We start from the raw sequence: 22,225 nt of genomic DNA, 5'->3' as shown, positions 1-22,225 counted from the left end.
TATATATATATATATATATATATATAAAAATAGACATGTGTGTCCCTATATTTCACTTTTCAGCCAAAACTACACATCGCACATGAATGGTACTATGGTGGTTGTGTCTCAATAGCTATAAGGGTGCGGGGGATATGGGGGCTTAAAGTGGTTGATATCAAAGATTTTCTATTTTGATTTTAAAAATGTTCGAACCGTTTTAAATTCAAATTGGTATTCAAATTCAAATTGGTTTGATTATAGACGTTCCAGAAAATTGATCAAATTGAAAATAGTTCGTTTGACTGGATGTAAAAATTCTCTAATTAGTCTGGAAACGGGAGACCTAATTCTTGCATTCTGTGAAAACGGGTAAGATTGGCTATAATGTAATTATCTTAATCTTCACTATCGTTACTTTTTGCCCAACGAAGTGGGTCCTTGCAGCTAGATTTTAGATTACTTAGAAAAACAGTCTTTTATATATTACATACAAATAAAAACCCAGCGAAGTGGGTCCTTGCAGCTAGTATAAATATAATTTTTATGGACGTTAAATAATAAATGGTTTTTAGTAGGTCTGCTGCTCATTTAAACTCAACGGTTTGTACAATATTCGCTATTAGTCTAGATTCAACCAATCCTGTCGCAACATAAGTCGGCGATGACATTTTACCAAATTATATGAGTTTTTTTAGCGTGTTTGAACGAATACTATCACAATTTTTTTGCTGTGATATAGGAATCCGAACTATAGGAGCCCGTGTTATAGGGGGGTCGACTGTATAAGTTTTTTTTAAGAAAATAGAAGATGGTGCCATCAAATGTTGCCAGGAAAGTTAAGCAACTTGTTGCTGAATGTTTTTAATTTATGTTTTAAACAGATTAAATCAAAAATCATTATTGGATATTTATCAGAAATGCTCAATGATATAATACAAATTTTACAATCTCACAAAAAATTCTAAAGCCTGCATTATATTTATAAATAGTAGCTATTGGTTTTCTCTTATAGTTATGCATAGTTTTGAATCTCTCACATTCTTGTAAATGTGATGTAGGGACAGTTCATAGCTTAGAACTACCTGATTACCCTCTGTTTTGTTAATCCGTAGTTGTTACTATTAAATGCTTTTAACACTTTCCCTATATCCAATTTAGTTCTCCATATAATCAAAATATCATCCATGTAACAAGTATAACCAAGGATAGTGTGTTTGAAGTTTACTAAAGACTGTTCTTCCAACTGTTGTAAGACAAGTTCACAAAGATCTCCTGAAATGGGGCTACTCATCGGCACCCTCTGTTTTTGTATGTATGTGTGTTCATCAAAGTAAAACAAGAACAAATAGCACAGTAGGTGCGCAAGCTCTAATATCGGGGAATGCAAAGTCTGAGCATTAAGGGTAGTGCTGAGAAAGAAATCTCTTAAAGCACAAAAACATGATTCTAAATGAATGGAGGGAACAAGGATATGAAATTGAACAATGCAAGATGTTCGTTCCCATTTAAATTAATATTTGAAAGTTTGGAGAGAAGTGTGCATGAATCGAAGACTGTATATGCATTAATGTGGCAGTTTAATGAGTGATGAATCCATTCTTCTAATAAAAATGTTAGAGATCTTTATTGGTCACAGGTCGTAATTGTTGTCCAGGTTTGTTGACAGGTCATAATTGTTGACCATCAGCTAAGAAAAATGTCAAAACAAGCTTAGAGAAAAATAAAATTTGAACCTCAGATATCTCAAACAATGTCAGTTGATGATGCTTTCAAAGTTTTCAGTCCACTATAATACTTTTAAAGAACAATAAATAATTTTGATAACATTCCAGCAAAAGGAAAGAAGTTTTTCTACTACTTTTTGAAAACTAGCATTATTGAACTACAGGAAAATTTAAGTTTCTTTGTCTATAAGGATAAAATCACTTTTTAAACTTAAAAAATTTTTATTGTAATTGAAAAATTCTTGGATAAATGGAATATGTATAAAATTATTCTCTTTTTCCAAAGAGAATAATTATAAATATTATCTATCTATCACTGTTATTTACAAAAATTAATCTTCATATCTAACTATACTATTGTGAATATCATAATCTAGTTTATAAATTGCCTATATCTGGGATGGGCAATCTTTTTCTATGTAAGGGCTGCATTTCAAAACTTTTGAACTAATGCGAGCCATATACAAGAGAAAGAAAATGCCGGTAAATCACAATTATTTATTCATTTATAATTATAAATTAGCATAGTTATACTTAATTTAGCTTCTAGAACTGATGTAAATGTAATACAGTAATACCCGAACTTACACCATAGGTGGGACCAAGAGATAACCGCGTAAGTCGGGGTATAATTTCGCAATTTGTCTAAAATCCAAGTCGGATGTATGTAAGCTAATAAATGTTTTCGTTAATCTTATCTCGTCTTTTGATTTGTTCACGGTTACAAGAAATCACCACATAGAGTCTCTCGAGTCTCCGTAGATATAACAAACACAGAAATAAATAACACAAAAGAAATTGTAGCTATGTGTCGATTCCGTGCGACACGTCCAAACATGTAAGCTGAATAATAGTGTAGGGGGAGTGAGTAATCAAGAGTTGCGTAGCACTCAAACAAAAGACGAATGGACGAGATTTGAAAATCGCGTAAGTCGGGGTAGCGTAAGTCGAGGTATTACTGTATATCAGATATATTTGATTAAATATTAGTCACTGCTAGTTTTAAATTAGTTTTCAATGTGTCTGTTAGTCAGTTTCTTGTTTTAATTTTTACTAAATTCATTGTGGAAAAATTATTCACATACATAAAGTTGTAGAAAATAATGTTTGAATTTTTGCTGCATACTTCCTTAAGCTAGGAAACTGATACATTTGTTCATATTTTATGTGATGTGGGCTGCAAAAAATATTAATTCGGGCTGCGGGTTGTCCATCCCTGGCATATATTAAAATTATTTTATCAATTACTACACATTTTTCATCAATCAATATAATGTCTGATCTGTTATATCAATTTTAGATTCACCTTCTGACTATATTAAAATTAAATAGCCTTGAATAAAACTGTCTCAAAAAATTAAAATAAATTTTAAAAATGTTTACTAACATTATTCAGTTCCATTAAATTATAAATAACAATTTTAATATAATGGATGTATTACTCATTAACAGCCACATCTATACTAATATATCAATAGGATCTGCTTCATATGTAGAGAGACTGTAATTTCATTTTCTCCTTTTGTTAACTGGAGAATTGCTCATGATGTTCTGAAAATTTCTTTACCCCAATATTAGGTATTTCTTCTACAACCTTATTTAACACTTAAAAGGGATCTGGTTGGCATTAAAAAGCTATTCAGATTAATTTTTGACAAATGATAATTAGTTATTTAGGTACATTTGTATTTACTGTGTCCAAGCAAGATGTTCAAGCCAAAACATTGCCTCATACATTTTCTCATTAGGTGTAAATGATGTAATGTGACTATTATCAACAATTATATCAATCATAACATGTTTTCTACAATGTTTATGTTGAAACTTGTATGGTAATTCAACCACAAATCTTTATTTCATTTTAGAAAACAAATATCTATAATCAAATGGTAATTTTGTTTATAACAATTATTATCAATAAAATATAGCATCAATGTTTTTCATACTAAGTCTAATTTGCTAACCTTCAAAAATAAACTATGTAAACAAATTTCTCAGATGAACAATAAGAGGATCTAAGTTCTTTCAATATATAAAGTTTTTTAATAAGAGTGCAGAACATAAATAAAATAACATGTAATAAATTAATGGAATTATGTTAACTTGTCAAAAATATGTGTTTATTTCAATTTTGAATTTTAAATAATTCAAATTCGTTTGATAATAATTATGCACTATGCTTTCAAAATTTTATATTATTTGATGAACCTAAAGATAATCCTTTAAACGTATTGTAAGTACTTGTTCACAGAAAACAAATGCTGAAAATTAAAGGTAAATTTTTATAATAATATATAATGCTAAAAGTTCATAATTTCTGAATTTTTATCACCAAAAACTTTAAATTAAAATAAATTTGTAATATATCATACTAAAATTCAAAATTACATTTATTTAATGAAATATAATTCTGTAATTATTCTTTCCAACAAATTATGTAAAATTTACCTGAATCCGTGCTCGTATAACATCTAAAGGATTTGTTATAAATGTCACTGTAATGCCACTCATAGAACCTGATATGCAGTGAATTAACATATGAGATGTCCAAAGAGGAAGGACAGATGCTAAGGTTTCTGAAAAATGAGAAATTATTTATTTGTAAAATTCAAATAAACATATTTAGAGTCTTATAAAGTCTTTACAAAAGATAAGAAAATTATATTTATTAAAATTAGAAACTTATCATCAGTATATAATTATATATATACAAACACACACTATATCAGTATTATATAACCTACAATATGATATTAAATTTTATAAAGGTGGTTTAGATTCTGACGATAAAAACACATTATGTGTTATCTTAAAATTTTATAATTACAATTTAATCTGTGTTTATAAATTAGTTAAGACTGAAGTATTATTTCTACATAAAATTAGTCAACTTTATAATAGTCACCATATGATCACTATAACATATAAATCTATTTTATTACGTTCACAGAAAAGTCTAAAAATTAAATATTGATAAAAAACTAAACTGATTTAGTTTGAGTTTCTTCATTTTGTTATTGATTTTCTATTCTATCATTGCTTATATCATCATGTAATTAATCCTAGATCACAAAGCATAAATCATTAGTACAGGAACACAAAGCTTTGTAAATTTTATGACTGTTTATTTTATTAATTAGTTTTATGTCAGAATACTGACTGACAGGAATATAACAAATATATGATGAATCAAAACTATTGTATTGAAAAATTGATTTAGACAATTTTAGACATTGAATTATTATAAGATGGATTTGCAGCAATTATATCACAAAGCTTTGTAAAATTGACGATGACAGTTTCAATTAGTCCACAAACAAAAACAATTCCAAGATTCTGCACCTGTTACAACAATCCTGGCAACAGTGTAGAAAGATACTAAAAACAACAGCAAGACATTGCAAAACAACAAGGAGAAAAATAAGAATCATAAAAATGAAGAAGCTTTGTGTTCTAGGAATAAATTGAATTAGTAAAATTTTACACTTTAAATCATATTTAAGTCATGATCAGCATATCCAAATAGAATTCTTAAATTCAGTTAATACAACTTAAATACAAACTGAATTTAATAGTTCTGACATAACTAGGACAATGCATGACTTTGTTGTATCATGATATAAATGAGGAAGGGACAGAAAGAAAGAAGTGATCCTTGTACCTGATAGTAACAGACAAGAGGACTTTGCACTTGTTGCCATGAAAGAGGCTATCTTTGTACCTGCCAGACACAGGAGATGCTTGCAATGGCCAGGCATAGAGACAATTCTTGCACTTTATGACATGGAGAGACAATCCAAGAACAAAGCAATTGATGCCAATGCTGACCAGTGGCTAAGTGAATAAAACTACTGAACACTGGTAATTGTTGTGAGTTTGCAACTGACCAATGGGCTGACCATGTGGAGTTTTCCAGGTTTTCTTCATGTTAGTAACACCTAAATATGGGCCAGTTTCCTGTAAAAGATCTCCCAAGAGGCATTCCCTCTTTGCAGATTGCTCATGCCTCGTATTGCTGTATACAAATAAACCCAAAACTAAAAGCAATCAATGCCAATTGCTTTGTTCTTGTATTCTGTTCAGTTTTTGCATTTATTTTCTGTTAGGTGCACACAATGCTGTTTTTTTATATTTGACCATTAAATTTCATTAGGCATACTCAAGGAGCACTTTGACCCTACTTAATATTGAAAATGAAATGATAGACTCTTATTTCCTATACTTACATTTTATTACATTTTTGAATTTTTCATCACAATGAATATAAAATAGTAAAATTTTGTCAAAATCAGCCCATCAAATTTGGAGAACGAACTCAATTCTATAAGTCAAATAGAAGACACATTCCAAAAATGAAGTCACTGACCTCCATTTTTTATTTTATTTTCGGATTCTTCATAGTAATAGAAAATAACAAAGTTTTATCAAAATTGATCAAACAGATTTCAAGAACGAATGCAAATGTTCTGCATCAATCAAATCTATACTTATTTAAATTTCTTTTTTTTAAATATAAATATTGTTAAATTCTAGTGAACTTTTAACATTATAATTGTGAATATTGTAATCTACTGAATTTGTACGAAATATTCATTTCTTCGTACAGATGTTGAATAATTAATATGAACAATGTTGAAAATGTTAATACTTTTTTAATTTACATATTATTTTAATCTGAAAACTTAAAATTAGTCTCAAGTAGTATTGAACATCACACTTTTATTTCATATTATTATTATTATATATATCATATATTGGAAGAATCATTAATATTTCCAAAAGAAAAATTTAGTTATTAATTTTATAGACAGGCAAACCATTTTTGTATAAGTAATAATTATTGATTATTCATAAAATATTGACTAGATCTATACATTGATAATTCTCTTTATATCTAACATAGAATATTAGCCAAAGTTATAAAGCCAAATTCTTCACAGGCTATAACTGTTAATTATTAACAATTCAATTATCTACCTTCAGTTAAGCAGCAATAGCTATCTCAGTCATGTGAAATTGATGATTGAATAGCTAGTCAATGAAAATTTATAAATTTACACAAATCCTTTAATTGCAGATATTTCCATCAATCAGAAAAATAGTTTACTTGATATAGAAATTAAAAATAAAATCTCTAACATCTAAAACAAATCATAATAATTGAAATTTTATTATTTATCCACAAAATAGTTTAAATTACATTTTTTCTGAAAGGAAAAGGGAATCATCTGAAAATTTACTGTTCTAATTTGTGATAGAACATTTCCCAAGTGATTAGAAAAGACCTGTTACTGTTTACTTTTAAAGTTGTTAATAGTAAAACATATTATACATATAAAGGATGTCTCAAAAATATACAGCATAACCTTAGAAATGAGTTCCCCATATGTAGACAACAAAAGTAGTTTATAACAACCCAGGTCTGGAAACGCTTGGTTTCAGAGCTTTGAAGGTCTGTCCTTGGTACAATTCTCGAAACTATGATATTGAGCATGTACAAAGTGAAGGGTGACATCACACAAAGAGTAAACAAACGTTTCTTATAATATAAGGTAGTTTACTTGTAAGTTTTCACGAATATAATAATGTATTATGTTATTCAATTTTAACACTTCTCTTACTTAAGTAACACTTTGAAATCATGTTTAAGATATGTGAATGCTTTAAGTTTGTATCTATAATTCTACATTATCAAACTTTATTTCATTTTGTTCTTACATTTTTGCACTTTCATGAGGTTTTTTTATATCTTGTAAAAGATATTCATATAATTTTTATAAAATAATCTTTATTTAATAATGAAAAAAACAATGTTTAATTCAAATTTGACAGTTGAATGTAAGAACAAAATGAAATCACTATTCTTTAGGTTAAGGATGTATTTCAGAATACAATCACTCAATAATTTACTACAAGAATGAGGGAAAAACATAAATGAAACTAAAATGCCCTCTTATTTTGTCATGTCTAATCATTAGGAACAAACAGCATTCCATTCCAGGAATGATCTTTTATTTGTGGCTATGCCTCTTCAAAATTATGAAAAGCAGTTTTAAAAGTTCACAATAAAACAAAAAAAGTTTAAATTATTTTTTAAATTAAAAAAATTAGAAAAAGTATTACATAAAATATAATTGTTTAAGTTACTATATTTTCTGTAAAACATTCAAAAATCAATTTTTAAATGTTCTCTAAATATTTGTTAATGTGACATAACCATTAATAATTTTACAAAATGAATTATTTTAAAAGTTTGTTAATATTTAAAGATCCATTAAAAAATTACTGAATAAGAAATACATGTTATGTTATTATTCACAGATATTTTAATAGTTAACAAAATGAATGATTCTTATTTTTTTTAATTTGGAAGTGTCTTAGTATTTTTTTTTATAAACAGCTGTATTTAGTTAGCATCTACATAATATTTTTCAAGTTAATCTAAACTTGAAAAATATTCTTAATTTTTTTAATAATTTTATAGTTCTAAAAAATCTTGATTTTTTATAACTAGATATTTGAAAAATTGCTTTTTGTTCTATTAAAATCTATATTAAATGCTAACTTAAAAATTGATCAAGCAATAAAAATAAATGAAAAATATCAATATATTAAAATGTGGGTTTTTTAATAATAATCTCCATTTATTACATTTATTTTTATGTTTAGTAATAACATAAATGGAATTTGTTTGACAGCAACTCTCTTAATGACAATGCTGGGCAAACTCGACCTGTTGTAAGTAGCATGAGTATCATATAGAGAAAAGCTTTATGTCACAAAACTGTTCACATCACCTTACGTAAGAGGAACTCATTCTTGTATTTATGCTGTGCATTTTTGAGACACCCTGTATATATATATATATGAAAGTACTGTAATAAATTAACAATTTACATACCTGAATAAAGTGGGTAGAACATCCACCATAATCCACTACTTGGAACGTATGCACACAATGAAGCAAAGTAACCTCGGTAGAAACCTTTTACACCTTCTAGCCTATATAATTCCTTTGTTATTGTTAAAGCTAATTTTTTTCTATTTCCATTTTCATACTTAATGTTCAATGGATTTGAATGTTGACATTCAAACTTTCCTTGACTTGTAGTTTGACCTAATACCATCATGTGTTGGGATATAACATCAAATGGAGTAATTATTGTTTGTCCAACTAAAGAACCACATCCTCCTCCAATAAAACCTTTAATTCTTCCATCATTGATGCCAGCATATTTAGAAAGTAGATGACGAACTTTCTCGTAAGTTGTGATATAACCAAATCCAGATATGATCTGAATTGTATTTATCCAAAATCCTTTATATAAACCAGATAATCCTTCGTAACGAAGAATTTTTAAAAATGCATCTAAAGTACCAGTATATATAGCATTTCTTTTCTGAATTTGTAAGCGCGTTTTGATCACTGTGAAGGGATACAGAACACCTCTTAATGTAAAAGAATTTAACATACTGAGACTAAAAAACCTGCTCTTGTCCATCATTTCCCACTCAATTGTAATAATACGCTGTGGTTCCATATTTTTTTTCAAATAAACTCCAAATGCCATTACATAAAGTTAAATACAAACAAGATATTGAAATACTGGCTGAATGTTTCTTTTGTCATTCAATAATTTTTCACATATATTATTCAACATTTCAACATCATTTTCGTTTAACTGGAAAATAAAATAATATTTTAAATAAACAGAATATAAAACAGATTCTGATATAAAAAGTATATACTGTAAGTCTAGTTTAACAAATTTTGAGATTTCTGAAATTAAGTTGATGTTTACTTCTTTTAATGAATAGGAATTATTCATGAATATTAATAAATATATTAAGTTATTCTAAACTTGTTATCTATACAAATATTTATACTTTATTATAAATATATATAATTATAATAAATGTTAGATGACATAGTTTAATATGTAATCATGTATAATAGGATTATTTTAATCATAGATCAAATCTGATGACCTAAATTTTTACTTTTTCATTTTGCTTTGAATATTCTTGTCTTACAAAGAAGAAAAAACATTAATACGTAAATTTTAAAATGAATTCTTGTATTAAAAAAATAATTAAGTATCAATACTAGTTAAGATATACCCTAGTTAGTATTAACATTTATTTTACAACTGGAATAGGAAAGTGAAAAATAATTTAACACAACTTTAATAAGCATTATTAACATAATACTTAATGTACAAATTTTATAAATTAAAAGATACTTTTTAAGAAATGAATTAAAGCAATAATTGTTATTAGTAATATTATTATTGTCAGATACAATAAATTACTCATTTTTATTGCGTTGAAAATGTGATTTTAAAATTAAAATAACTAAATAAAAGATATTAGAATAAATAATAAATAAACAGAGTAATCAAACATCACTAGATATTTTTATGCAGCTCTATGACCCTGTACACACTAGGCGTTTTTCAACGCGCGTTTAAAAGAACCAAGAGTTCTATGTAGCCGTACACACTCAAAAGCCAAGCGCGCGTTAAACGCGCGTTTTGCGAGCGCTTTACGGGCGCTTTGAGATATATGTGCTGCCATGTTACCGTACATGCGATCGCGCGTTTTGCGGGCGTCAGCCGAGCGCTTTGAGATATATGTGCTGAAATGGAGAACGATCATTTCGATACTGATCTATTTATTGATGAAATCTAAAAGAGACCAACCATCGTCAAAGGATTTTATAGATATTTTAAAAGAATTAAAAAACTTGAATTTATTTTGTCTTAGTTTTGGATACAACGTCGCAAACATTTCATGCGTCAGTCTATCTCGTAATATTGGGTGCACCCAAAATTCTCTTTGCCTCCGCCGTCGTCTTTTATAGCGACGATAGAGGAGCCACACACAAGCAATCACTTCCACATCCATTTCCAAACCGAGCCAGTGCACACGCTCCGCTAATCGCTCGTTGAAAAACGCCTAGTGTGTACAGGGCCTATATGTATTAACAATTAATCAGTACACAAGAAATCTGGTATTGTATATATCAGATATGGGCAAATGCCGCTCTTTTTGAGTTACATGTGGCTCTTGCTGAAAATGTTAATTTCTGCTTTTTATTATTATTATTTTTACAATTTTATTTCCACACTTTTGTGAAAATGCATTTATTAAAAAATTCTATATTTGTTTTTATATTATATAATAAAATCGCAATACAGAATAAAAAAATACAGAACTGCAGCTCCCATGCATTTTGCAAAACCTATATTTCGGCTCCCACTGAATTCTTGTTTGCCCACCCTTGGTATATATAGAGATATATGAAATAGAAATGGTATATATAAGGCCTAGGTCTAGTAGTAGTTCTTGAACAATTGAATTATAAATAGAACAAAAACTATCAAACTATCACGTGAATTATATAAAATGAAGAGAACAGGCAGAATTCGGCCAATTATTATTTACCCAGTCAAAAACACAGTAAGACTGCTGTAACAAATGAGAGCCATATCTTTCAAAGCATTACACATGGATCCATTGTTCTCTTGACTTTGTATCTTTAGATGTAATATTGACAGCTTGAAAGTGTCCATGTTCAGATCAAATGCTGATCTGAACGTAGACACTTTCATCCTGTCAATCAGTAACATAAAATGATATTGCTTATAACAGATATAAGCAATTTAATCTATATTTAGCCATGTAAAAGAGGTAATAAACTGATCGTCATACCTTTAAGGGTAATTATATCTTTAAGTTTAACTGAAGAATAAGAGAGAAATTGATAAATATAAAATTTGAGATAACAATTTTAATATATTAAATAAAACTCGTTTTGATAATTAAATAAAATTACTACCAATATCTATCGTCAATAAATCATAATACTAACGATGAATATATAATATAAGATGGTTTTTCATTCAACACTTTACACGTATACTACGTAAGTGACTCACAAAAAGTTACCGGCAAACTTGCAATTACATCACGAATTACATCCACTACTCGTCGCCATTTTTGCGTACAGCGCCATCTGGAAAAAGATGAAATAATTGGGAGGTAAAATAAATATTTGTATTTAATAAAAATTATTTAAAACCGTAGTTTACTCACTGTTGTACATGTTTTTGACTTTAAAATATAATTATATTATTTTTGAAATAAATATATTAAAAAAAAATCGTAAACTACATTTTTGTTACAGTTTTGAACTTATAACAGTTATAAGTTAACAGTTATAAGTTATAAGTTAACAGTTATAAGTTAACAGTTATAACATCATATGTTCAATATTGTACAGTACATTCTGGGAAACCTAGTTACACTGCAATTGTAATAAATTGTATCAATTCCATAACAAAAGTAAAAATTCACTAATAGCCGCCGACACGCAATACTATCAATCGAAAAATAAAGCTGGGCCGGTTGACCGAAGCGATAAGCGGTCATCCAATCGTTCTGGGAAACCCATAATTACATTCAGGCAAGGAACTCCCCAAAAATGTTTCATAGCTAATCAGTCCCAAATACTTCTATGTCGGGCTCAACATACAGTATTTAATCCCTATTGTGGGCTGCCACACTCACAACGAATACGGAAAACAAAGCGATCTTAGTGCTCATAGTACGGAAAAGTTAAAAATACGAAAAGTAAAAACTATTTAAACATTTAAAATTTATAGCTACATAAAAAAGTTTAAATAAATCTTTGAAATTAAATTTGTTGTTAAAAGTTTTTCTGATAGCATTATTGCTAACTGTTTTATCTTGTGGAGAATTAATTTCAACTTTTTAGACTATCTTTTATTGCTTGTCACTATATAATCACTTTGAGAGTATTATTTTAGTAAAAATTTCTATAACTTCGGTAAGGATACGGCAGAATCGTTATTTTAAATTATTGTAAAATAAAGTAATTTGTAAATTATCTAGACTCCATTTATTTTCTGATTAACGAGAATAAACTGAGAGGAGACATCAGTAGGAAACATTCAAACCCAGATTTGTAAATGCTTACACATTAATATAATTTATCTAATATACTCAAATATAAATTTAAAAATAATTTTAAAATTAATTTAATTTAAAATTAAAATTAAAAAAAATTAAATTTAAAAATTCCGTTCTATTTTCGTAATACGAAATATTCGAAAATTTATGAAAGTTCGAATTTTTAAAAATGAAGTCTTTAATGCTAGGATTGGTGATCATTTTTCAATTTTCTAAAACGGCACAAACTATTTTCGAGCATCCCAAAATAGATTTTACGCCGAATTATGACTTTATAGATATAAAAATAAACAAAGAGAAAAATGAAACGGAAGATCTTCGATGGAGAAATTTAGCATTTGTAGAATTCGATAGCCAAGGAAGGAATTTCCAGATTTTATTAGAAGAAGATAACTCGATAATATCTCCTAGCGCTAGAATTTACCTTCGTGGTAAGAAAACTCACATAGTGAATTTGAAACATTTATCCGGATCTGCTTTATATCGAGGAATCGTTAAAGATGAACTTTCTATGGTTAACGGATTTTTCCATAAAAATCAATTTGTTGGAAGAATAGTTTTAAAGGAAGACGTTTATTATCTAGAAATGGCTTCCACCCATCTGAAAGACGATAGATATAAGGAGAAGATTGTCATATACAAGGAGAAGAATCTGTTATCAGCAGCACTTCATTTAGAAAATAATGAAGAAAATGGAAATGAAATAAGTGAAGATTTCGGTACTTCTGATGGAATTCTGAATTCGTTTCGTTTCAATAGGAGTTTTAATGTCGCAAGGAAAAATTCAAGACCCAAAAAGTAAGTGATTACACTTTATATTTAAAATAATATAGCCTAATAACAATTAACTTTAACTTTAGTTAGGTGAAACTGGAAAATTATATGATAAAACGCAAAGATATTAATTGTATATTGAAATCTATAAGCAATGGAACGAAAGAAATGACGTACTAGTGGAACGTAGCCCAACCGCCATATTTAATTTCCTTGATACCATGAACATCTGGAAATGGGGAAGTTTCCTCTCTCTTAGATAGAGTAAAAAGTTCAATAAATTATAATCGTAAAAGTGATTGAGAAATGTGACCTTAGTTACATAGGATGCTTTATCTATTTAAAATTTTTTGTCTGTCTTTAAAAAATCTCCAAAATTTAAGTGAAAATTTATTGTAATTATTTGTCTTCAAGCTTTGTCCACGGAAAATTTTTTGCAGCCGTTCATGCTTGATACCATTCTATCCGTTTGTACTATAGGTTAAGTAACTCGACATTGAAAAATTTCTCATTGTAGCATGAGATAAGATAAAATAGGTAAACAAATAGGCATACTAAACAGGAGCTATAAATATAAACATTAAATGGGATTAAACATGGTAGCGCTTCTTTGAATGTGTTATGTATAATATACAAAAATATTAATTTTTGACTCTTCCCGTCCTATGAAAAACAAGAGGATCTTTCTTCCACATTCACCATGAGTTCAAGCTAAGCAAACAATGGGCAATGCCCATAAAAAATTCCTAGGGTTGCTTGCCCGAAATTTATCCCTGATTCTCTGGAGCATTACCTTCTTCATCACCTCGATCACCCGGCGAGTTATATATATTAGTATCAACTTGCTGATTAAATATCATTACAAAACTAACAGCTTAAGTCATTAATTAGTCTTTAAAAAAATATAATATTAAACACAGAAAAGGTATGGTATGAACATAATTTGATATATTGACGTACAGTAGAACCCCTCTAATCCGTCACCTTTGGGACTGGGGGTATGGTCGGAACGCAAAAAAGGTCGGATTATCAGAAAAAAGTAAAATAAACAATCTTCCCCTTTGTCCAGTCTTTGTAGCACTGCTAATTTTTGATTTAATGAAAGAGTAACGTGTTTACGTTTCACTCCTGACATGTTGAAAACACACACAAAACTATACATGTACACACAATGTAAAACATATACTGTAACGAACACAGAAAAACGCCACGGACGGTGAGTCACCGACGAGTCGGGACAAGTTTCTCGACTCCGACCACGGTCGGGTTAGGGCTCTTTCACACTATGACCGACTCGACCGACTGGTCCGACCAGACTACAAATATTTAACTTTTCAAATCTGTCCGACTGGAACGACTAGTCGGTCGGTAGACTACTGTTGCCATGACAACACGACTTGGAGTTGGGCCAGTCGGTCCAGTCGGTCATAGTGTGAAACAGCCCTTAACCGAAGTGACGGATTAGCCGAGGGCGGACTAGAGGGGTTCTACTGTATATATTTTTGTATTAATTTAGTAAAAATGCGCATTTAAGTTTGTTTCTGGTAGAATTTCTACGATATTTTGAAATTATTTAAATATATTTTTATTATTAACTTCTATATTTATGTAATAAAATGATATCTCCACAACTGTAGTATAATTCGATATTTCATTTATATAAAAATATTATCGAAACTTTCTCTAAAAATAATTCAATTAAGTCAAAATTTGCATACAAATTGTCTATTATATTGATTAGAAGATGAATTAAAATAACTTAACAGAAGTGCATACTTAGTTTTTTGGGAATTTAGAACTTAAATTATGCCATTAAATACTATAGATGTCTCCCATTGTGGACGTCTGATATTTTGATCATGTATTGAAAAATTTTTATATAAAGAGAATTTCATAGAAAATACTAATTAATTTAAGTATCCTATTTGAAATGCTTTATGTAGGAAAAAATTAAATTGCGAAATAGAACTGATAGCAGACGATTCTTTTGTGAAATTCCTGAAAGGAGATAGAGCAAACATTGTAGCCGAAATGCTTTATCACGTAAAAGTTGCCGACGAAATCTTTGGAAAAACGAATTTCGACGATGATTCAATTGCCGAAAAAATCGGATTTCGTGTAGAAAAAATAACCATTTTGGAAAATAAAAACGAGTTAAATTTTCCTTTCAACTCTGGTTTGGATCCGGCCGAGTATTTGAATGAATTCTCCAGAAAAGTCAAACAGAATTGGTGCTTGGTAATAATCTTCTCTCACAAAGACTTTAAACAGTTATGTGCACCATCTTTCTATGGTAAGATACTTTCTCTCTCTCTCTCATTTTAAAAATATTTTTCAATTTGTTGTAATTATATTTTGTAATTTTCAAGAAAAGGTACGTATTTTTTAGAGTTTCTCCTTTCTTTCTCAGTGTTAGCTCACGTTGAAATCCCCACTTGAAAAAATAAAATAATGATAATAATAATAATAAAACACAATTGTATCTGATCTAAAAATTGATTATTCTGATTTTCTTTTTTAAAAAATACGTGGATTTATTTGAACGCTGATCTAACACGGTAAGAAATTGATATTGGAAAAATAATTTGATTACTTCTTGTTAGGCAATATTTTAGTGTTGAATTATCCTGTTGTTTTCATAAAATTGGAAATATTTTGATTAACAAATTTATTCACTGAAATAGTTTATCATAATACACTTGAGTAATATTTTATCATTACTCTCTGTAACGATAATTATATCAAAAAAAGTAAAAATCAAATAAAATTAATTTTAATCTAGTACTTTTAATAATAAAAACAAAACTGCCTTTATTCGTCATATTTTTCTAGAGTGTGAGATAGAGGTGGCCTCCATCCTACCATATACAACACTATAGTGTGATTTGCGCACTCACACACACGATTTTATTCTTTGATTATGTTTATCAGTTTTCCCCGCGATCTTTCCCATAAAGGGAAGGATCCTGGGATGACCATCCGTGAAATGCATTGTCATCAGATTTAGGCACATCATCAGTTTCAGAATTGGATGAAATCTACGTCATCCACCTAAAATCAGATGAAATTTGAGTTGTAAGATTTGCCATACAAAACAAGTTAAATAAAAATGTTTAATAAGTAAATATAAATGTAAATCGAAATTAATTTATTTGAAGCTGATCATAGAATTGATAGTAACGGCAATATAAGGCAACGCAAACATAGAAGATTTGCCAGGGGAGAACCTAAATAAGGGCCAGTTTTCTGGGAATCTTCCAGGGAGGATTACCGGAAAACTTGCCCTTATTTAGGTTTTAGATAGACGAAAAAAATCCTGAAAAAATTCATATAGTTAGCGTGTTGGTAGCGCGCGGATCCACGACCAGTGTTCAATGATTTTATCTATTCGTCCACTGATGAGCAGAAACTGACAGGGCCGGCCCAGGAGTTTTTGGCATCATAGCCAGCATCAGACACTAATTATGGCGCCCCAAAATTCTTGTCCTAGGCGACTGCCTAGTGCGCCGATAGCTTGGGCCTTCCCTGGAAACTGTCATGAAAAATTTTAGTTTCGATCCCTTCTACTGCTTTATTTATTCGGAGGGATTCTGGAGAAGTTTTTCGAAACAATGTATTTGGAAAATATATTCTATTTTTTTCTAATTTGAAATTATAAATTCATCCTAGAAGAACAAAAATCTCTTTGTTATCAAAGTTTTGTTAATTTAGTTAATTTATAAGTGCCGTTTCTAATCACAAACTTAAAGCTAATTAACGTGTTTTTTGTGTAGGAGGATTTTGCGAAAACTCTAATAATACAGGGAAGTATAGCAAAAACATAGTGTTTGTCACTAATAAAATGAAGGATGTGATTTCCAGAGCTATGTTTAGTACAATGTTAATTCACGGAATAGGACACGCTTTCGGATCGGATCATGACAACCAAAGTGATTGGCGATGCCTTCCCGGCAATGAGTCCGAATTAGAAAATTACTTAATGCATCCGCTGATGGGAAATGCTGCGAAAGTTAACTGGAAATTTTCTCCTTGCAGCAAATCTGCTATTCAACTTGCTATTAAAAAGAAACAAGGTATTTTCTAATGTTTATTTCTACTGCTAATAATCATGAATATGATATATCACACTGTATCATCAATAGAAAATAATATACTCTTAAGTTCGAGTATTAAATTTAATTTAGGTTTGCATTTAATTTTGTATAAATTTTTAAAATCGTTAATTTCACAAATAAAATTTCGCTTTTAAATTTTCTAAAGTTTAAGTATTAAACGTTTAATTAATAACTTAATTTAATTACGTTCATGAAATGTTAGTATCGTTTACTCCAGTCACTTTTCTTTCGTTTTATTCTTACCACTTACAGTAAATCACACTTAAAGTAAGATAAGTAAACAGCAATATTGTATGCGTAGTGTGTAAATGAAGCTGTAAACTCAAATTTCAAACATTTTAATAACGTTTACTAACTTGTAATGATGTATGCAAAACGAAAGATACTGTATCCAATTTAAGCGATATAGTATTTATTATTATAAATAACTCCTGTAGAGAAAAACTAATTTAATATGAATATGAGAACCGAGGGGGTTAGTTGTCCCCACTTACCGGTGGCTCTGCCAGAGGATGGCTTTATAGTTAGGGCAAAATGAAATGAGTGGGGAGGTTAATGGGTAAGTTGACAGGTTCCCAAATAAATACACAGGTTGAACAAGAATAACACATTTAATAAACAACTATAAAGTTGTAGTTAAAGTCAGCCCTGGAGGTGTCCGCCTTGTGGACTCTGTCCAAGCCCTCTTTATACTATTTTTTGAGTGGGTGAGAACTATGACATCATTACTGATTTATACGCACACCTGTTCGTGTGTTGATGTCTGGATCTAGCTAGTACGGACCACTGGCACAGAGAAGTTTATTTAATTTATTGATATCAGTGTCTAGAAGATATGATTTTATAATATAAATTTCTATAGGTTTGACGGCTCTCATCCATAAATTAACATTCTTCTGACAATAATTTCTTTAAACTGATCAACAATCTAGATATTGTTTATATTAAACGTCGCGTTTGACTACGAACGAGGCCATTTATTGCTGTAACCACGTGTCACGTGCAACCAAAGAGGGGGTAAAAAAACATCTCTTATTCCCGTCTTGTTGATATTAACGTCTATAGAATTACCGTTAAACAAATGGAGGAGATTTCTTTTATTGATATACTAACGATTTTTTCGAGGAGATCGTCTCGGTCATCGACCGCAGAAGGCCCCCCTTCTCCCTTTTTACCTAATTACGAGGTTTATTAGAAAGGTGATACTGTTCTAAAACAAAAGGGTTTTGGACCGTCACATGAACTTTAGAATTCAAAACTGCCTAGGCTTTGATGATAAGTTTCGTACAGTAAAAAATAGTGAAGATTATCTCTGAACTATATATTGTTAGTGCTTTGAGAATCTCTCTACTTGCTACGGTTTCTGCCGCGCAAAAATAATGTTTTCATTGGTCAAACGTCACTTCAGTCTGATTAAATTAGGAACTACGCGATAGAAAAACTTTCAGCTGATGTTAATGGCACTGGATAAGGTACGAATGTCTATAGTCCCATAGAAAGAAACACGTCCATAATGAGAATAACATAATGAAATTTTCTGCCCTCGAGATAGACCTTCAGAAATTCCAAATAGAGTTAAGCATTAAACGGATTTTATTATTATTTCATACGAAATTGATCGAATTCCGATTCCTCATTAATTCTTTACACTTTAAGCTCATTAACTCCATTGGACTTTTAATCTGTAGCTTTGTCAATGTTATCAATGTATTTGCCTATTAATTGCTCTTACGTGAAATCTGCCAAAGTCTATAACGTTTTGAATTTTTCTTTTATTTTTGTATGTTTTTTCCGTTTATATCAGATATTTATTTATTTAACTGAATGTCTTACTTTAATTGTGAAGAACTATAAGAAGTAAAATTTAGAAAGACGAGGATCTCTAACATTTATTCTTGATATAAGCATAAAGAAGCTTAAATTAGAAGTTGGAAAATGTTTTTTCTAAGCGCATTTTGAACTTATGTAAGTTTTGGAAATTAAAACAGAATAATCGTTTTTGAATTTAGAACAGTTTTCGTCGTGCCTAAAGATGAAATCGCAGTCGAAGTGTGGCAATGCAGTTACGGAAGCAGGAGAAGAATGCGATTGCGGTCCAATAGAGTCTTGCAAAAAATTGGATCCTTGCTGCAACCCTCCCGGTACTGTTAACGAATGCACCCTCAGAGTACAATCGCCCATGTTTTGCAGCCCTAAAGAGGGACCTTGCTGCGACAAAAATTGTCGAATCGTTTCAAAGGCAGAAGGTCGAGAATGTTCCGTAAATCTTATTTGCAGAGAGAAAAACGGAATCTGTGATGGAATTTCTCCATTTTGTCCTGAAGTTCTTTTACCAGATGGCACTCCGTGTCTAGAATTTTCTCATTGTCGTTTAGGATTCTGTATCGATGACATTTGCGAAGACAATGACTTGGAGTCTTGCGAATGTTCTAGCCTCAACGAATGTCACGTGTGTTGTTTGGATGACAGCGAAAGATGCCTACCTTCTTCAGAATTTAACTTATCTCTACCCACTGAATTATTCACAAAAATTCCTGGAACCAAATGTGGCAACAATACAGGGAAATGTCTAAAGTAAGACAATAAATTTGTTAATAGCTGAATTTAGGTCAGGCATGATCAACCTTTCTCTAATAAATACTATATGACTGTTTTAATATGAGATCGGGCTGAAAAACTAAAAACATCTAGATTTATGTAAATTCTTTATAAAATGTAGTTATTGGTATATCTAAAATTGTAATGTATGTAAAATTATATTTAAAATTGCATACTAAATGTTTAAGAAATATCAGTACCTAATCGTGAAATTTATCGCCTACAGCCTTATGTCTGCTTACTGGACATATGGACTTGTACTGTACATTACGACGTAAATTTGTTTAGGATTATGCAAGCCATAGAAAAAGTTATGAAGGGCTGCAAGTAGCCCCATGGTTGCAGGTTGCTCATGCCTGATTTCATTTTATCAATTTCGCAAATTCATTTATGACGTAATTGTTTATTCTACTTACTTTCTAATTAGGGACGGAATTTGTAGCTTAGCGGTTAAGAAGAAATTACGCAGGACTTGGTGGTCTACTAATTGGCCAATTTTGGCAGGCGTTTCTTTTACTTTATTCTTTGCTACTTTTCTGTATGTATATTATAAAGAAAATCTTGCAACTGTCTGGAACTTCTGCCATGTGTCTGAACGTCAGACATAATCACATATTTAAAGCAATCACAAAAATTTGTAAAAACGATTAATTATATAATAAATATCTCTGTTCAAAATTTTTCTACGTTAGAATATATTACAGTACACTACAGTACATTATAAGTACTCCTCGCAGGTTCTTGGAATGTCTTGGAGCATAGAAAATTTACATCGGGTGTTTTCGTTGCTAGATCGGTTTATGGTTTTTTTTTTTGTTTTGCTAAAATACGATTTAATAACATCGTGTATGTTTATTTTCATTTATCTTTGTTTTTATCAATACAGAATCTGTATTGATATTTATAGAATATAATAATCAAAATCACTTGTATGAGCGTGTTTTCAGTCTAAATTCGGTTAAGCTTAGTTCACACTGAGTGTGATTCACTGGCGAAAACGAAAAACAGAGGGAATAATACATCAGATATGACGTCGTTTCCGGCGAATTTTACCATTTCGCGAATCGTTCCGAAGTTCGGAACTGTCGAGGTTTTCCGCTAGCGAAAAAATTTCTCACTAATCGTATTCCCGCTAATTGTCACGTGGTTCTTGTTGTTTTGAAGATGGCTACAGAAACTTTCTCACGCAATAGAGTACATGTTGTAATTATGGATTTTTAATATTTCTCTCACCCAGCATCGTTTTCTTTTTGACTTATTTTTTTTTCTCAATAAATAAACAAATGTGGTTAACAACATAATATCCGAAGCGGCCATTTTGTTTTAGAGACGTTTTCGCTTGCTTGCAAATGATTGGCTGCTTAAAATTCGCAATCGCTTTTCGCTTTTGATTGTAGGGTTAATTTCGCTAAGCGAATAAAAATCACTTTTTGCATTTGCTTTCGCTATTCGCTCAGTGTGAACTAAGCTTTAGTTTAAGTTAGTCCTAGTTGTAAGTTAGATTAGGGACTTTTTCCGAGTAGGTTTCCGGATAGGTTAAACTAGATTAGGGTTTGTTAGCTTTAGTCGTCTGGTTAGATTCGTTTTAGGTTATGGTGGGTTAGTTTATTTAGTTAGCAAGTTAATGTTAAAAAAAAACAAAAAAAAAATATTGGTGTCTTGCTTGTTTGTCTTTTGTCCGCCCGTTCATCTCGTCTAGTTTGTCGTTGTGTTAGTTTGTTTTTCGTGCTGTATGTCTAGCTATTAAGTAATATTAAGATTCGCGTTCGCGTTTAGTTTTATTAGTATTAAGTAGATATAAGTGTTCCTACTAACATCAACACTTAGCTATTCGTGGCGGCACTCAATCAATGGTGTTCGCTACACTCAGGTTTTCTTTTAGATCCTTCGGGGACTAAGGCCATGCAGCCTAAAAACGCCAACATCAAACATAGCCTGATACTCTAGCCATACGTATGCCGTTCAGAAGCATCCTACCTTTCTCTACTGTCTATCTCCTCTCCCTCCATCTTTCCCTTCCCTTTCCCTTATCCTCTT

General features: G+C 30.2%; 2 protein-coding genes across 6 annotated transcripts in view; one reads left to right on the top strand and one right to left on the bottom strand.

The window, feature by feature from the left end:
* Window positions 1–11,724, bottom strand: part of LOC111635881 (solute carrier family 25 member 44-like) — a 14,878-nt gene extending 3,154 nt beyond the window's left edge. Inside the window, exons 1-3 of one of the 5 annotated variants that reach the window (XM_023380999.1) lie at window positions 11,421–11,724; window positions 8,608–9,388; window positions 4,155–4,282 (exon numbers count right to left, since the gene is read on the bottom strand). In XM_023380999.1, the coding sequence (XP_023236767.1) occupies window positions 4,155–4,282; window positions 8,608–9,277 (798 nt within the window). In that variant the 5' untranslated portion in view covers window positions 9,278–9,388; window positions 11,421–11,724. The remainder of the gene's footprint in view (window positions 1–4,154; window positions 4,283–8,607; window positions 9,389–11,420) is intronic. The other 4 variants (XM_023381002.1, XM_023381001.1, XM_023381000.1 and 1 more) reach the window with 4 other exon arrangements.
* Window positions 11,725–12,819: 1,095 nt separating this feature from the next.
* Window positions 12,820–20,868, top strand: LOC111635885 (disintegrin and metalloproteinase domain-containing protein 10-like). The gene is made up of 5 exons (XM_023381007.1): window positions 12,820–13,499; window positions 15,419–15,768; window positions 17,249–17,548; window positions 19,600–20,164; window positions 20,616–20,868. The coding sequence occupies exons 1-5, from the start codon at window positions 12,871–12,873 to the stop codon at window positions 20,794–20,796; spliced, it is 2,025 nt and encodes a 674-aa protein (XP_023236775.1). The 5' UTR covers window positions 12,820–12,870; the 3' UTR covers window positions 20,797–20,868.
* The last annotated feature ends 1,357 nt before the right edge of the window (window positions 20,869–22,225 follow it).

This window comes from Centruroides sculpturatus, unplaced genomic scaffold (genome assembly GCF_000671375.1).
Source record: "Centruroides sculpturatus isolate CEXI.00-Female unplaced genomic scaffold, Cexi_2.0 scaffold972, whole genome shotgun sequence".
NCBI lineage: Eukaryota > Metazoa > Arthropoda > Arachnida > Scorpiones > Buthidae > Centruroides > Centruroides sculpturatus.
The sequence above is the reverse complement of the archived record's forward strand: the minus strand, read 5'-3'. Positions and strand labels throughout refer to the sequence as shown.

What these genes read in the sequence shown, in the direction of transcription:
- LOC111635885 (XM_023381007.1), top strand. Translation starts at nt 12,871, where the DNA reads ATGAAGTCTTTAATGCTAGGATTGGTGATCATTTTTCAATTTTCTAAA. An exon ending in AAAAATTCAAGACCCAAAAA is followed by an intron (nt 13,500 to 15,418) that starts GTAAGTGATTAC and finishes TGCTTTATGTAG; the next exon opens with GAAAAAATTAAATTGCGAAA. An exon ending in ATGTGCACCATCTTTCTATG is followed by an intron (nt 15,769 to 17,248) that starts GTAAGATACTTT and finishes TTTTTTGTGTAG; the next exon opens with GAGGATTTTGCGAAAACTCT.